Source organism: Aythya ferina (assembly GCF_964211825.1).
Source record: "Aythya ferina genome assembly, chromosome: 2".
Classification (NCBI taxonomy): Eukaryota; Metazoa; Chordata; class Aves; order Anseriformes; family Anatidae; genus Aythya; species Aythya ferina.
The window spans coordinates 138964420-138980691 of NC_140297.1; the positions used below are offsets into that span (position 1 = coordinate 138964420).

Below are 16272 nucleotides of genomic sequence, written 5' to 3' on the forward strand. Positions count from 1 at the left end.
CTCTGTAGAAAACAAAAATCATGTGTTGCTAGATTATTGAAGTACTGTGGTGTTAGAAGCTGAGCAAAACTCTGCCCTTTTTATAAACATGAAAGTAGATTCAGGGTAACTGCAGTGAAGTTGTAGGAATTACTCAGGATTAAGATAAGGCTGGCTGAGGGGCAGAATCTATGCTGCTAGAACTTTAGTATTTTAATTCTGAGAATGAAAATAAAATATGTATTCAAAAGGCTTACAAAATAGCCAGGATATAACTGAGAAGAAAGTTTGGCTCAATTTACAGTGACCTGTTGCATAAAATGCAGTAAAATGATACTTTATTTTGCTATATAACCATCTGGAAGAGACAAGCTTGCTAAATCTCAACTTCCTAACAAGCAAGTATGATGTGCTTGTTACGTTGAACTCAAGGAGTTTTATTGTTATTTTTGATGGGACAAGGCTTTGGTCTCAATGTCATGATGCTACCTACCTGAGGAAGCATTCGGGGCACGCAAGTTTTAGGTGTCAATGGCAGCAATGATACCATTTGTGGGAAAGGATCAATGTCTACCCTCGGTCTCTCCTGGCACGTGTGCCAGAACTTCAGTTGTGCACTGGCAGTATCTATTGCTGTTGAGTGAGTGACACAGAATCTGGGACCCCTAAAGAAAAAGAAAAGGAAACAAAAACAAAAGCAAACAAACAAAAACTAATAAGTAGAATTTTTCCAAAGCATGAAATACTAGGCTATTTGGCTTTTTTATTTTTTTATTTTTTAAGTTATGTTTATACATTGCACTCTAACAAATTTAAAAACAATCTACACATAAATTAACTTAGGTTCCAAATACTGCACCATTACACAGTTGCCTTTGTATGAGTCTGTAGTGGGATATGCCACATTCATCCCACAGCAAAGAATAGGAAAGAATTTTAGGTCACAAGACATAGACCACAGCTCTCATGAGGCTTCACAGCAAAGTACACAACTGCAGGTATTTGTTTCTGCCTGCAATTTGTTGATACCCCTTGGGGAGGAGAGAAGACCTTCAAAAATCTAGCTAATGTTTTGGAAACAGGCTAGAATTTGTATCCTTGCTTAAGCTGTCAATATGTAAAGGCATTTTGTATAACAGACATTGAACAGTAAAGTCTCAAGGTCAAATTCCACATAGATGTATACACAGAGCATCCTCAGAAACTTGAGAAGGGCAGTATGGGGAATAGGTTAGGACAGAATTAACCTTCTACGCCTGCAGGGATTTCTCTATCCTGAAGCCAAAGTTTATTAGAATGGTATCCAAGGTAGCTATACACAAGGTAGCTCAGATGCTCTGGCAGTAAAATAACAAAGGTTCAGTAAGGCAGATCTACCTGTCTTCTCAACAGATTGCAGTGTAGTTTAGTCTCAACTGAAAACTTAGAGGCAACATCTGCTAGTATTTATGTGACATTACTTCCCATAATTGCAATGGGATAAGTGAGAAGAAATAAACTTAGTAGGCTTATCAAAGAAAAGGGAAATTTGTTAAAAGTAGAATCTTAGTTCATTTTTTCATACCAGTAAAGAAGAAGAGGTTTCACTACTTCAGGCTGAATCCGCTTTAAATGCTTTATATTCCACTGATCTCCACGTAGCAGATCAAGTCTGAATAACACTTCAGAAGTGAGGAAATAGTCTCCACTGCTCAGCAGATAGAATTTTTTCATCCTATCAAGTTGCCTTGAGTCAAACAAAAATAGTCACATAAGCATGTATCATATGCTATACAGAACTAAGTACAGTACATTCTGCTGGTTAACCTGCTGTCATGCAATGTATCTAATTGCAAGTGGCAGAAGCCAAAACAATTTTTCCACAAATTAAAGACAGGTTGTGTATAAGAAAAAAAATGTACTTTGCCTTAGGATAGACAACCTGAATGTAGTAGAGCCTGTCACTAAAGCAGTTTGTCATACAAAATGCCCCACTTGTGATTTTCAGTTCTTTTGTTCTTTTTGCCTCTCTATCACTTTCTGTTTTCCAAATTTATTTCTAACAAAGCCTTAATGCTACAGTGATTCTGAGCACATGTAAGTTTTGCTTTATGAGCTTCAGCAGACTCATTTCTGACCTACCTGTCAGTATACTCATGATTAATTGTGTCCATTCTATTCAAACATTATTTATTCTGAAATCCCAAAACCTCCATTGATCTGTGTTACAAATATAAAAAATAATAGGAATAAATGATAAATAATAGAGAATACCTTTGTTGCCTTGTAGTGTCCTTAAGAACCTTTAGTCTCTCAATATCCATCCAGAGACACCAATACCTTTCCCCAAGTGTTCCTTTAATGAATTTCTTGAATCTTTCAAACTCATTTCTGTTGCCAGCATCATACGTTTTGTGGCTAATACACCAAGCAGCCCTACTGTCAGCCCCATCACTTTCAGAACTTGATCTTAAGCTCACTTCTTCAGTATCCTGTTCTCTTATATCTCTTGTGGAGTCTAAGACTGTAAATGGAGAAGCACTTTGGGAAAAGAGTGGCTCTGCTGTACTACAGGCAACTTCATTATCCGCTAACTTGCGTACAAACACTTCAGGCTGTTTATGGAAATCCATGTCACTCTCAATCTCAGCAGATGGCTGGTGGCTCAGTTCTGAAATTGATTCCTCCATTGCTATGGTTTCTTCTGGTGTCTGAAGAGTTGCATTCTCCTGTCCACTTTCTTCTTTTGATGCACTTTCCAGTTTCTGGTCTACATAAATTAGCTGAGTGTGAGAAGGAGTTTCAGCAATGGCCACAGAAGAATGGTCCTCAGCCTCTCTGGATTTCTCCCTAATATCATCAGCTTTTGCTGATGCAGTCCTTGAAGGGGAAAGGAAACTCCGTTGGTGATATTCCTTAGACAGGGAACCTGCTTCTGCATTAAATCAGAAAAGATCATTGAACACGCTGTTGGTTCAGGACTGCTCTCTTGCACATCAACATTTCCAATGCAACTTACTCATACTGTGCTGCAGCAGCAGAACAACGAGACCGTGTTGCACTGCAGCACAGGTATCAGTGGAGGTGCTTCTGCTCTTGCTATCTGGCTAGAAACTCAGCTCCATGACTCAGAAACACATTCCCTATTGCATTCCAGAAGAACAGCAGAGTTCAGGAATAACTCCCTCTGGAGTAAACTGTCCTGTTTACTCAGCTGAATATCACAGATCCTCAGCATTTGTTAAACCACCCTGCAGCAGGGCCTGATTTCTTCCCTGAGCGTTTGCTCATGGTTTGATCAAAATCACAATTCATAGCAGGATTGTTTTCTCTTTAGGCATAAGGAAGCTAGTAAGTGATAACTCTTTGTATACTTACGTTGATTATTGCAAAGTGTCTAAAACATCGAATGGACCTTTGTTCAGCTGTCTAAAGTCTTGGCATACACAGGAGAACAACAAAGCCCTTGATTATGTCAAGGACTCTGGAAACATTTAACAACCCTGCAGTCCGGTCTGCCACCCAGAAATCACAGAATCACAGAATTGTCTAGGTTGGAAGAGACCTCAAGATCATCGAATCCAACCTCTGACCTAACACTAACAAGTCCTCCACTAAACCATATCGCTAAAATCCTTTCTGGTTAGAGATGTTTTAAAACTAATAAGTCCATAACAGTGACCAGACATGTTTGTTTGGTTGTTGGTTGGTTGTGGGTTTTTTTGTGTTTTTTTTTGTTTTGTTTTGTTTTGTTTTGTTTTGTTTTGTTTTTGTTGTTGCTGTTTTGTTGTTTTTGTTTGTTTGTTTTTTGTCTACACTACCCCACTCCTCTTTGTGCCCATGCTATGAGGCATGCCCTGCCATCCTGGTCTGCTGAGAAAGAAACTTGATGCTTTATCTTACTCAAGAACCTTTTCTACTTCTAACAGATTTTCAACAAAACACATACTTCTGGAACATGTTAGTGGAGATGATTTGAATATACTTAATGTTTACCTAGGTTAATGCTGTTACCATTGCACAGGTCAGCCCTGTAAAATTAAGCAGAATAACTGCAGATATTTTGACCATCAACAGAATCTAAGTGAAAGGAAAAAAAAAAAAAAAGTAATATTTCAACTGTCGCTTTAGAATATCTTCATATCAATCCAATCGTTAAAGTACTAGATAAGCTTAATTTTCTGTATTTTCCTAAATATAAGACTTAGGCATTTGCATTCTATTGTGTCAGTAAGGTAAACACCTGGGTACATTCAATCACATTGTCAAAGAGATGGATGCTATGAACTCTGAGCACATGCACTACATCAGACTGTGACAGAAAAGGGCTAAAGCCCTCTGAGCCACTAACTTCACACGTGCAATGTTATCAGCCAATGTAACTCTCCAGTAGGCTAGTCAATAAATGGCAATGGCAGTTAGACATTCCTTGTGTCAACCTACAAAGAAGCCAAGTGCAGACCACTACACTAAACTATTTCTAATACTGTCTTTGACAAAGTATAACTTCTCAACACAGTTCTATGAATCTGAAACAGGAAGAATGAATTCACAAGACCTAGAAGGATCAGGGAGAGAGGCACACAGCTTTTGAGTAATCAAAAGCCAAGTGGTAATTTTTTTTGCTCAAGACATCTGTTCATCACCCTGATCCAACTGAAGCAGAGAGCAAAGAATTCAAACTGTATTGTCAAAGCAAATACCTTCAACTATTGCTCTCTTTTTAATTGTAGGCTGGTTCTGAGAAGCTTAGCTGATGCCCTTTATTGCTTTTAGTTCTTGATCCCTACAACAGATGAATATTGTGCCTAAAAATAGTTTTCTGACTGGAAAATGAATGCTAGCTTTCCCGTGAAAGAAGAATAAAGAATAAAAACTTACTGCTGTAAGTACATGTAAAATCAATGTCTATGTTATAAAACACTGCTTTCAGCGAGCAAATACATCCATTGAGGCAAAATGCTCAGAGGACAGAGAGGTTTTCTATAGTTCTATGCCCAGTCCACTGCAATACAGAGCCATGCTACATAATGGCACTCTGCAAGAATGGTGCACTTGTGACCTTTCTGCTCAAAGCACTGCAAAAATTACTGGTAGAGTCATGAGCTGCAAACAAGTGCAACTTGAATAACTTCTTCAATAATCCATGAATCAGCAATATGTTTCCTGAGAAAACCCACATGGGTTTGGGAAAGAAGACAGATTTCTGGAATTACCACGTCTTCCAATTTTCCATTCAGCCTTTCTACTCCAAGGTCCCAGCAGTACAAGTCTCAAGGCATGGCTGTTTTTTCTCTGAGAATGGGAAGAGAGAGAACTCCTAGCAACATTGTTCATCTTGCTAGTGCAGAACAGAAGCAAAGCTATGCAATCATGTATGTTAACATGTGTGTCTGTGTGTTTTCTCCCAATACCTTTGAACCTGCTGAACAATTTCAGTTAAGTTTGACTGACAGACAAGAATGTCACAAACAATTACATTCTCTAAGATTCATAAAAACTGGCAGCCAGAAGGCCTGTAAGTGTCAAACATAAATACCCTGGGATGGCTGCAGTGCAAATCATATATTATCAAATACCCAAAGGATCTAGACAAGTCTTTCAAATCATCTCAAATGAAAACCAACCAACCAACTAAACAAGCAAACAAAAAAACTCAGTTGAAACTTAAAGACATATGTGAGACACAAATATGTAAGGAAAGCGGCTTCTACTATCACAAAATTACTTGACTATTAGGTCAAATTTACATTTAATGTTGTGACTAGGGAAAGAAACAAACCCATTTTTTCCCCCATCTGAAGCCTGAGATACCATGTGATACTTTTAGAAAGTAGTAAGTGGAGTTAGTAGCAATTCCTTAGAATGCCTTCTATTTTGACTAAGTCAGACAGTTATATATACAATATCTGGGCCTCTGTTACTTACCTAGGCCAGTTTTGTCACTTAATGAATCATCTCTTTCATGCATCTCAGGCAAATGCTGAATATCTTGAATTTGACTAGAAGCTACAGGACGCGTAAATGAATCTGTAGTTTTTGTGCAATCACTTTCCTGTGCTAACGTAAACCAATCCTTCGTCTGAGAAACTGTAGCCTATGAAAAGATATGTCATAGAATAATTCAGCGTTATTTATTGCAGTGTTTCTGACAGAGGGCTTACTGTCTGCAGTCATTTTGTGCAGTCTGTTTGTATACATTTCTACTCCGATACTTCCCAGTGAAAAGAGCTGTATGACAGTAGCTGAGCATACTCATAATACAGCAGCAGTTCTGTTTAAGTTGTGTTATGACCCACCAAACTTCTTCTTTAGCACAAAGAGCTTTAAAAAGATGGAATATTCAGAGACTCGGTTATTCAATTAAGTTGGGACCTCAATTACAATAATTTAACCCAATGCATTCAATCTAGCTCAATGTTACACCCACTAAACGTTCATTTTACCTGGCCAAGTGATACATAGAACTTCTTCATAGTGAATGAAGTCTCATCCTCTTCAGGAGAGGGAGGACTAGGAACTTCCTTCCTTATCCAGGGATAATAGTTACTGTCTATAATGAAATTAATGCCAGTCTGGCTCCATTCTACTTGTGATATCAATTTAGCTAGCCTGGAATTAAATGTTCAGACAAGAAAATGGTTAATCTTAGCTTTTAGTCAGAGAAACAATTGATTTTTCCCTAGAATAGGCAATGAAAAACATGATCACTCTGAAAATAAATTGCCACAAGGAACTTCATGTTCTACTTTATTATTTCACCGCTCGCCTGCTGTCACATATGTAAACACCAGTACTGCCATTCCATAGTCCACCAGCTTTACAGATGGTGGCCTGCTTTACATTATAAATCTTTACCAGCAAAATTGATTTCTGTCAGGATGATCTTGCATATATCCATACAGCTCCAAACCCTGCCAAGAAACACTTGAACATATTGTTTGCTAAAATGGAACTATTTCCCCAGATTGCAGAAGCCCTGTATCAGTACCAGACATTACATTTCCTGTCCCTGACACAAGCAATCTGTGAGCAGCAATGCCACAGCAGTGCTCATACTAATTGAGCTTTCAGATGATAACAAGACAGCAGGTGCTACCATGTTCAGTTGGCTGCTCAATGTAGACATAATACACTCCAGTGCTACCTTGTGATATTGTGAACATTGCAATGTCCAGAAAAAGGCAGTATTAGAACCACATGACCAGGAGGATCTTGAGGATGCTTTGGTCTCAAGAACTATGGCAGAGCTTACTCAGTTAAGTCAGATAGTAGTATAAAACCAAGGTGAATGTGAAGGGAAGAAGCCTATGCCTTAGCATATGACCATGAACTGAATGCCCATTTTTGTTTGTCCCCACTACTTGGAGGCAAAAGGATTTCATTCTAGGATTGGGGTACCTTGTGGTGGTTTCACACTGAAGGGCAAATAAGTTCCACAATGCTGCGCTCTCATTCCCCTTCCTCAAAAGAGCAGGAGGAGAAAATATGATGAAGAAAGGTGCGTGGGTTGGGATAATGACAGGGAGATCACTCACCACCTACCACCATAGGCAAAACAGACTCAGTATATGGAGTATATATCCCACAGAGAACCTTGCAAAAGGAAATCTGAAGTGGGCCCGAAGATACAAAACAGATAATTAAGATAAAAAGGACTGTCTGTCTTTTTTGAATAGATTTTATGGATTCATCTCTTTTACCCATATGGCTTATATATTAATTAGAGAAAAATGTATTGCTACCATTATATCTCTGTGAAAGAGAGATCCAGGAATCTGCAAATACTCCTCCTACTCTCTCTGTAGTGTTGTAATATAGTATGTAATTGTAGTCAAAGATAATTACAGAAAAACAAATGAAAAAATCACTGATTTTAACTTATCCAGGTTGCTAAAAAGCTAAAAGACGAGATGTGAGAGAAAATATATTGAGTACTGTCATGATTAGTTAAAGATAAAAGAAAAACGTAGATATAAAACTAAGAGCATAAAAGTCTGCAATACCTGTATTCAAAGTAGCAATCACTTTCTAGAAAAGCTGGAAGTCTTTCCTTCTTAATCCACTGCACTGCTTGTTCTCGATCAAGGCGCTATTAAAAAAGAAATGCCAGATATTTGCAGTATTCTTGACTTTATTATTTTGCTTGCCATATAATGGATTCTCTCCATCCCCCTTCTAAAGAAGCATTGTCTTAAAAAACTAGTATACAATGAACATCACCTTTGTTATCCAGTTTAGTCTTAATTGTACCAGGAAAATTGAATTTCTTTGCTATTAACAGGTAATAAGATCTAAATACGATTTTGCCTATGAGAGTACAACTTTTTTTTTTAACAAATCATGGCTGTTTTTTCTTCAAAAATAATGTCTACCTAGACTTCAGCAAGGCCTTTGACATGGTCTCCCCCAATATTCTCCCGGAGAAGCTGGCAGCCCATGGCTTGGACAGGTACACACTTTGCTGGGTTAAAAACTGGGTGGACAGCCAGGCCCAGAGAGTAGTGGTGAAAGGAGTGAAATCCAGCTGGTGACTGGTTACGAGTGGTGTTCCCCAGGGGTCAGTGTTGGGGGCCATCCTCTTTAATAGCTTTACTGATGATTTGGATGAGGGAATTGAGTGCACCCTCAGTAAGTCTGCAGACAACACCAAGTTGGGGGGAAGCGTCAATCTACCAGAGGGTAGGAAGGCCCTGCAGAGGGACCTGGACAGGGTGGATCGATGGGCAGAGGCCAGTGGGATGAGGTTCGACATGGCTAAGTGCTGGGTCCTGCACTTTGGCCCCAACGACCCCATGCAGCGCTACAGAGCTAAGGGAAAATGGCTCAAAAGCTGTGCAGAGGAAAAGGATCTGGGGGTGCTGATTGATGCTCTCCTGAACACGAGCCAGCAGTGTGCCCAGGGGGCAAAGAAGGCCAGTGGCACCCTGGCTTGTATCAGGAATAGTGTGGCCAGCAGGACCAGGGGGAGGTGATCATCCCCTTGTACTCTGCTCTGGTGAGGCTGCACCTCGAGTACTTTGTTCAGTTCTGGGTTCCTCAGTATGAGAAGGACGTTGAGGCCCTGGAATGTATGCATGAGTCATGCTTTTACCGCACAATTCCAATACAAATTAAATGCTCATAAATTTTCTGCAGTAGGAAACTGATAATTTTTCTTATTCATCTTTTATAATCAGACATTATTACATTTTATCCCCAATAATTTGAGGAATAGGGAAGCTTTAGCATAAATTATGATTCCCAAATGGTGGAACTCTGGATATTAAAAATAATAATAATCAAAGATCAGTTATCACCTTTCCCATTTTTATGTTGCATAACTGCATTGCACACAGTAACACTTTAAATGGAAATCTAAGTGTGAATAGAATCAGACCCGTAATATATTTCCGCTCAGGTGGTCATTTAAATCTCAGTGCCTAGTCAAAGCAGAAAGCTAGGTGCCGCCAAAGAGTGATTTGGAGGGTGAAAAGGAGGTGTTAAGCGGTGAGCTACACAGAAACAGCTAACTGAAAAACTTGCCTGAGGGTCTTATAAAGAGAGCAAGTTCTCTGAGTGTGGGCCACCGTGAACCGTAACTATTCAAATGACACAACACACCTTTTTTACTTTTCTTTAAAAAAAATAATTTAAAAAATCGTGTTTTTTACATTCTTAGGGGATGACTGGTTTTATTTATCTGAGATGCACTTTTCCATTTAGTGAAGGTGAAATTGATGATTAGTAAAAATGCAATAACTCCTCTTGTCCAGAGAAACAGGTGAATTTGGGTCAAGGATGGAAGTATCAATGTTTTTGCTACTTGCTATATCAAATAACCAGTTCATGTAAATTACATTTTAAATTTTCTTTCCATGAGCTAATATTTCATTAGGGACCAGGTTTATTTCTCCTTCATGCATATCTGTAGGGGATTAAAAAAAATCTAAATTACTCAGAAAGTGGGTGGTTTCATTTAGAGAGAAGAAAATATTTCAAAATACGGAAAGCTTATGTTGGCAGTGGCTCACACAATGTAATTTGTGGAGATGGAGACTAATTACTCCCAACCATACCGTATATACCTCCTTTTGGTAACTAACAAGCCTTTTGGAAATACAGAAGATTGTCTCTTTATTTTGGCCAGTCAGTCTGCATTTAATATTTATGTATTTACTGACTCACAGCCCAGTTTTTTATCTGAATGATTCATAACATGTTCACGTCTGTACATGGTTGGTACACAAAATTATATATACTATCAGAAGGAAAGAATCTCTACTCTTTCTCCTTCCCCAAAGACAGATGCAACATTCAATCTGGTGGGTTTTGTTACCTTGGTTAGCTTCCTTACCCAGTCAGCCTTAGGCCATGTTGGGACCCAATCCAGTAAAGCTTTTAGCACGTGTTTAAGTTTAAGCATGTGTTTAACTTCACTTGATTAAAGTTAAACACATACTTAAGTGCTTTGCTGAACTGGGGTTTCTCTGAAGTAAGGTATGTGGGATGCCAGCCAGTTTCTTTCCATAGTGGTGACTGGGTCTACCCAACTCTGCAGGTTTTTTTCTCAATATATTTCACACCGAGTTGATTTTGACTATTGATAAGAAGTTACCTCCAAATCAATAACTAGCAAGCGTGCATGCACACATGCAGAAGGATCTTTAGCTTATCCATAAATTTGTGGCAGTGTGAGAGAGAATTAAAATAGAGAGAAAAATGCTGCCAGTGCATTTCTCAGGCTATACATTTGAAGTCAGGCTGTAGCCTGAAAGGTCACAACTCATTTTCACCAATAATGTGCAAGTGAGTGATGGCTGCTCAACTATCAATCAATGAGAGAAGCAAAAATAGAACAGTCAAAGCAACAGAGGCAGCATTGCTCTATGCTTGAAAGATCAAATTCTATTTGATTTGAACTGAACTACTTGACACAGTGGGTCTGGGATGACTTCTGGTTCCGCCACTGTGTGGTACAATGAATGAAGTTGACATCTTTCACCTTACATAGTTGCAATCCTGATTTTTGGCAGACTATTTTGCAGGCCACTTAGTTCCAGCTCAACCTTAAAATGCCAAGTTGAAGTGGATGAGGGTCTAAATTCTCTGGTTCGGGATGGGATAATTTTCTTCCTATTAGCACATATGGTGCTGTGTTTTGAACCTGCGACCAAAACAGTGTTGATAACATACTGTTTTAGCTATTGCTGAACAGGACTTACTGAGCCCCAAGACCTCTTCTTTTCACAGCCTACCAGCAAGGAGGCTGGGGGTGAACCAGAAGATCGGAGGGGACACAGCCAGGACAGCTGACCCCAGCGGACCAAAGGGATATTCCACAACATATGCTGCCCTGCTCAGCAATAAAAGCTGAGGGGAGTGATGTTCAGAGTGATGGCATTTGTCTTCCCAAGTAACCATTACACATGGTGAGCCTGGCTTTCCTGGAAATAGCTGAACATCTGCCTACCAATGGAAAGTAGTGAATGAATTCCTCATTTTGCTTTCCTTGCACTTGCAGCTTATTTATTTATTTATTTATTTATTTATTTATTTATTTATTTATTTATTTATTTTTATGTATTAAAATGCCTTCATCTTGATCCATGAGTTTTCTCTTACCTTTCAAATTCTCTCCCCAGTTCTACTGGGGGAAAGTGAGCAAGTGGCTGTGTAGGGCTTAGATGCCCACTGAGTCATATTGTTCCTGAAAAAGCCATAATGCTTCCCATCTTTGGAAAACTCCATGGAGAAGGAAAGATATCCTTAAATAATATAGGAGCCCTGTTGCTCCAATCCATGAGAGATGTAAGTAATAGTGAAGACAAGGTGATGGCTTTGAATTTGTCAAAAAAGTCATCCACTGTCACAATAATGTGAGGTTATCCAAGAGAACAATGTTAGCCACTCTTGCACAGGCACAAAACATTTCCCCAGTTGAATCCTGACCCCAAATAAGAAATCGAGAATACATGTAGTTCTTCTACTTCTGAGCTTTTGTCCCAAGCAAAATATTCATGAAAATAATCATTTAACATGGTGGGCATGTCTGTGAGCTTTGTCCCATTTTAGCATTTTCCCAGTTTATATTGCAGATAGTTGCAATCTCACATTGCTATCACTTTGTTAAACATCGTTGCCTTTTGACCTCTCCCAACATTGTGTTTTCTTTTCTGAAAATCATTAAACTTATACTGAGCAAAGCAGCAGTCTGTTTTAACTCCCTGATTTTCTCTCAGCTTTCCAGCTATGACATAATTTAGAGCAGCCGCCTCTAAAAATGTAGCAAGACCTTAAACTGGCCTTGAATGAAATGAACTGAAGTCACATCAGTCACACCAATGCAAAATAAGCAAGAAAGGAATAAACCAAGTATCCCAGTGAAATATATTTTTGTGCTCCAAAGATATTGCTTAAAGGTAAACTCCCACAACTAATGTCTTATATTCTCACAGATGCATATGGTACTTTGGTACTTGATTTTAACATGCCTAATCTGGTGCTGAATAAAGTCCTGAAAGTGAGCACGTAACAATACCAAAATTGATGATGTCTGAACAAATCTGAAACTCTTTTTTTTTTTTTTTTCTCTAAAATCCAACCTATTTTTCCATTAATTTACTATTCTTGTTGCCAAAGGTTATTTTTTCTGGCCATTTCAATTGATGCTAACCATGTAAACCCTTTGGGAATTGATGGGGGAGAGACTTATGTGTTGCCAGACCACAGATGAGCTCATAGCCACATAAGGAAATTAATTAATAAGGAAAGACTGAGATGCATTAGTTTCAGTCAATTTGCACATTCCAGGGATCACTAGTAAAGTAACTGTTGTCATAATATTTTTTCTTTTAATATTAAAAAGTATTCAGACCACACAACTGAATCCTGCCCTACAGAATCTTCAAAAATCTGTGCTACAGGATGTACATGTGTAATTCCATTCAGTTGTCTGGTAGACACATGTGCATTGCAGGGCATAATTTGGCCCATCATTATGTTTTCCTAACATAAATTAACATTTTTCCCAAGCTACCAAGCCAAACACAACAATAACTACTGCCAGTATCTCTACAGTAAGATCTAAATATAAACTCAGTGGCTATAAGATGCTTACCATAGTGTTGTAATTTGGATCAATATTGAAGACAGGAGAAGCGCTGATCTTTTTGGAAAGCTGCCCATCATTCTTTGCTTTCCTTATAACATCATAAATGGGGTTTGGAGGTTTCTGATCATGTAGAACTTTTTTCAGCTGGTTTTCCAGGCGTTGTGGGGCATCATTAACTACTTCAAAAACCCCAAAGTCAGGGTTAAATTTAACTGGCTGGGCAAAAGTCTACAAAAAGAAGTTTGGAAAGTTTTTAGCACTGTAATAAGGGAAATATCTCATTTAAGAAAGTTACTTTTTATAGTATAGCTGCATCCTACAGAATACAAGCTGGTATTATGAGGCTTCTTTCTCTTGATTCTAATTCACTCTAGATCACAGACCATTCTTTTTCAGATGCAAATTATAGATCCACTGCACAAATGCCTAGAACATATAATTCATAGTGACTTCAACAACTGTTCTGCAAGAAACTACTTTAGATACCAGATCAGATCTCCAGTATTATTTTCCCATTTACTACCACAAACAGGCAAGACTTGAAAAGATTAGCAATGAAGCTGACTTTTTAAATGTGAAAGCATTTGAGGAGGATGAATCTGAAGATTCCCAAATATAAGAAAGGCTTTTCCCCATAGTATTACTTGTAGGTCAAGCACCTGCCATAACCTATGGCCTATAGTGAATATACAGCACTACAACAGATAGATACGGTAGTACACATGAGGCAGACCAAACTTCATCTTCACCTACATAATTTTAACTTTTGTCAACACACACACACATAAAAAAAAAAAAAATCCCCGCATTGTACATTTTAAAACAGATCGCAGAAATCTTTCATCTTTTAGCTCTCATATTAAATATTTCCTTTTCTTCTACATATTTCTACATATCTTTCAAGTGAGGAGGGGAAAATATTGATGGATTTTACAGAAATCTTGGGAGATAACCAAACCATTTATGAAACTGAGGCTATACACAACCAGAGCATAAGTATCTCCATACTGAGCTGGAGGACTAGCGGACATGTCGTATTTAAGAACTGAAGAAAGCAGGAGGGAAAAATCCTGGCCATATCCAGATCCAGTGCCAAGACTTTTTTTTGGCGTTGTTCCAACTAGGATCCCACCTGGTGTTTGTACAGTTGTCGTTCCCCTGCACTTAATGAGATTATTATATTTTTTCAAGCACTGTATTTTTCATTTCCTTGAACTTCTTCATGTATCACAGTATGCATATAGAAGCATATATATATACACACACAGACATAATTCATACACGTACTACATATGTTGAATACATGCTACATATAATATAGAAGTATATTATAAACCAATTTTATTCTTCTTTACACCTATGTAAGTCCAAAGCAACCATGTCAGTGTCAGCTATTTTGTTGCTTCTGTTTGAAGCACCTTTGTTGATAAATGTCTTATAGAGGAATGCCCCAAATCAACCCATGTGGCTGCAACATGTGGTTACAACATTCCCTGCTTGTCCCATAATGTCTCGCTGCGGAGGCTCAGCCTGGCAAAGCACGTAGCACGTGAGATCTTTAAGTATATGATTAGGGCCTATGACATCAGACTGTCACTGGTCAGAGCCGTGCATTGAATTGCAGTAGTCTGTTGAGTTACCTAACTTCAGTTGAAAATCAAGGGTTGTTTTTTGTTCTCTGACACCTCTTTCGGCATTAATTTTCTCCAGGGTACTCTGCAGGTTTTAGTGCTTTTTCTCCAGATGTACCAAACAGCATTTAAAAGAGGCTTTTATGTGTTGTTTTATGTGTTCTCTCTACTTCATTCCGACCTGCTCCCCATTTGTTGTGCATACGTTTCACTTAGTTTCAAACCTAATTTGGGCAGCTACTAACTTTTAAGAGACTAACTGTGCAACCTTAATAATCTCCAAATGTATTCTTTCTCATTTTTTGTGTGTTTTTAAAATGGAAACAGAAGAAAATACACTAAGTAACAAGGTGCTTCAGTCTCTCAGAATTGGAAATGCACTTGCTTGCAGAAAAAAAGCAAACAAAATGCAAATTCCATAATCTAGGGTTGCATGACTAGATATGACCAGATTATTTTAGTACCATGTCATTCAAGTTGAAAACTAAGCAAAGAGGACAAAGTTTGTCACACATACCTGCTTTTACTAAATCCTGTTTAACTTACTCTAGATTTTTCAATGCACATTCTCATTCACTGAACGGAAAACATATGGCAACTTTAATATAGTGAAACAGATGCCAATGGCAAGTTTTAAATTGTAAAGTGTATTGCTATTTTGGATGTCTAACTATGAATCATTTATAAGACATACACTAATGGAACAAAAGGACATACATGGGTAAGAGGATTAAGACTTCACACAGTACATACAGAATCACAGAATCATCTAGGTTGGAAGAGACCTCCAAGATCACCTAGTCCAACCTCTACTTCACTGAAACAGGTGGTTCTGGTCCAAAGTTTTGAGGTACAGACCAACCTGTAGTTTACTTATCCCCAGGTATAATTATCACCAGCAAGATAGCATCTGAAGTACTATATCCAGTTTGGGGTCTCCAGTACAAGAAGAATGTGCATAAAATTTAGTAGACCCAGCAGAAGACTTCTGAGATTTTCAAAGGCTGAAGCACTTGCCCTGTGAGGAAAAGCTGAGGAAACAGAGCTTGTTTATCTTGAAGAGCTCTGGTGTGAGACCTAGCAGCGGTCTGACAGTACTTACAAGGAGATTACTGAGAAGACAGGCTTTTCAGAGAGGTACATGGTGAAAGGACAAGAGATGATGTTCATACACTGAAATAGAAGAGGCTCCAACTGGATATAAGAAGAAAAAAAAAAAAAACAAACCTGATAGTAGGATAACTGGAATTGGGACAAACTGCCCAAAGAGACTATGGAATATGTTGTTGGAGATTTGCAAGCAACCTGGTCTCAGCATTAAAGCACTGACCCTGCTTTGAACAGGAGGCCAGACTACAGACCTCCCCAAAGCCCCTTCCAGCAGGAAGTGCAAGTCCCAAATTCTACCAGATAGAACATCTCATCAAAGCATCATATAAAAACAAATTAGAACAGTTTAAGCCTTCCTGGGGAAGTGTATTTCACTACCTTGCTTAAGAAAACTAGAATGATAAATCAGAATGCTTTTATAGGCATAATGAAAGAGGAAGTCATGACCTTCTTAAATCATCCTCACCACAAAAATAAAAA

At 38.4% G+C, this 16272-nt stretch overlaps 1 protein-coding gene across 1 annotated transcript in view; it reads right to left on the reverse strand.

Annotated features, from left to right (window-relative positions):
• Window positions 1-16272, reverse strand: part of RGS22 (regulator of G protein signaling 22) — a 67195-nt gene that overhangs the window by 41534 nt on the left and 9389 nt on the right. The window contains exons 4-10 of the mRNA XM_084510482.1: window positions 13058-13279; window positions 7965-8050; window positions 6405-6570; window positions 5887-6055; window positions 2233-2893; window positions 1544-1705; window positions 473-644 (exon numbers count right to left, since the gene is read on the reverse strand). Of these exons, the coding sequence (XP_084366608.1) occupies window positions 473-644; window positions 1544-1705; window positions 2233-2893; window positions 5887-6055; window positions 6405-6570; window positions 7965-8050; window positions 13058-13279 (1638 nt within the window). The remainder of the gene's footprint in view (window positions 1-472; window positions 645-1543; window positions 1706-2232; window positions 2894-5886; window positions 6056-6404; window positions 6571-7964; window positions 8051-13057; window positions 13280-16272) is intronic.